The following is a 1,138-nucleotide window of genomic DNA, read 5'->3' on the forward strand; positions in this document are numbered from 1 at the left end:
TTTTTTTTCTTCCCTCATGCTTCAACATTGACCTGGAAGGCTAATCTTAGTCTCTCATTTCTTAATTCTAGTTGTAAACTTCCATGTTATTTGTTTTCAGATGATTGTTTAGCAATTTAGGTAAAGCTGTTTCTGGCTTCCCATCTGGATGAAATACGTTCTTGTGTCCCGGAGTAGGTCGTGCGTTAGACCTGTGTGTAATAGAGAGGGTTTACACCTACAGAAGTGGCTGTTGCTCTGCCTTTAGTTGGTTACCTGTCACTAGCAAAGCTGCGGCAGCTGTCTCCGCTGAAGGTATCAGCTTAAACTATCAGTGGAGCTTAACTGGCATGGCGGAAAAAATGCCTCTTCCTTGAGGAGTGGCAGGCCAGCAGCGTGCACATGGTCACTTGTGAGGCTGTGCTGAAAACTGGCTGGATGGCAGCTTGGAAGTGAAGTACCTGCGTCGGGTCAGAAATATGAACCCATTTTTAGTAAGAATTGTGTATGCTTTAGCAGATCTTACTTTGTATTTATTTGAAGCTTTTCTATTCTCTCATGCTTGTTTCTATAAACCCCATTTTTCAAAAAAATTGCTACACAAATGATGTAGCAATTTCCATTCATACTTAGATATCATAAAAACGTATCACTTGCATTGTTCTGAACCTTCATCGTTTCCATAAGAAACCAGCAGTTTTGCAAATGTTGGGTTGCTGACTTTAGGGAAATTAAACTCTGCAGTCACTTCTTTAGGAGTCTTCAGCTGATTCCACCTCCGCATAGCTCGGGCTCTGTCTCGCAGGCTGTAGCGCTGTGGCTCTGCCTTGCACGCTGTGAAAGCTCACTTTCATGATGGCTAATGATGTACTATCTGTTTCCTGCTCCCAGGAGGTTTACTGAGCTCAAACACTATAGCGATGAACTGCAGTCTGTCATATCACACCTCCTGCGAGTCAGAGCTGTAAGTATTTCCCATGTGTGTCGTGACAAATAGGATAATTTATTTCTAAGGCAGTATTTCTTCTTTAGTCAAGAGAACTGGTATATGTGCTCTAGAATAAGGGTAGTTTTGCCTGAGAGCGTCTTGGTCTGGAGTGTGGGACAGGGAATGGTGGTGGTGGGGAGTGCTGACTTAGTACAGATTTGGGGGGGAAAG

At 43.4% G+C, this 1,138-nt stretch overlaps 1 protein-coding gene across 1 annotated transcript in view; it reads left to right on the top strand.

The window, feature by feature from the left end:
- The window catches only part of SNX4 (sorting nexin 4), a 33,077-nt gene that overhangs the window by 19,427 nt on the left and 12,512 nt on the right, over nucleotides 1-1,138 (top strand). Inside the window, exon 6 of the mRNA XM_010132277.1 lies at nucleotides 871-943. Within this exon, the coding sequence (XP_010130579.1) occupies nucleotides 871-943 (73 nt within the window). The remainder of the gene's footprint in view (nucleotides 1-870; nucleotides 944-1,138) is intronic.

This window comes from Buceros rhinoceros, unplaced genomic scaffold, assembly GCF_000710305.1.
Source record: "Buceros rhinoceros silvestris isolate BGI_N320 unplaced genomic scaffold, ASM71030v1 scaffold30272, whole genome shotgun sequence".
NCBI lineage: Eukaryota > Metazoa > Chordata > Aves > Bucerotiformes > Bucerotidae > Buceros > Buceros rhinoceros.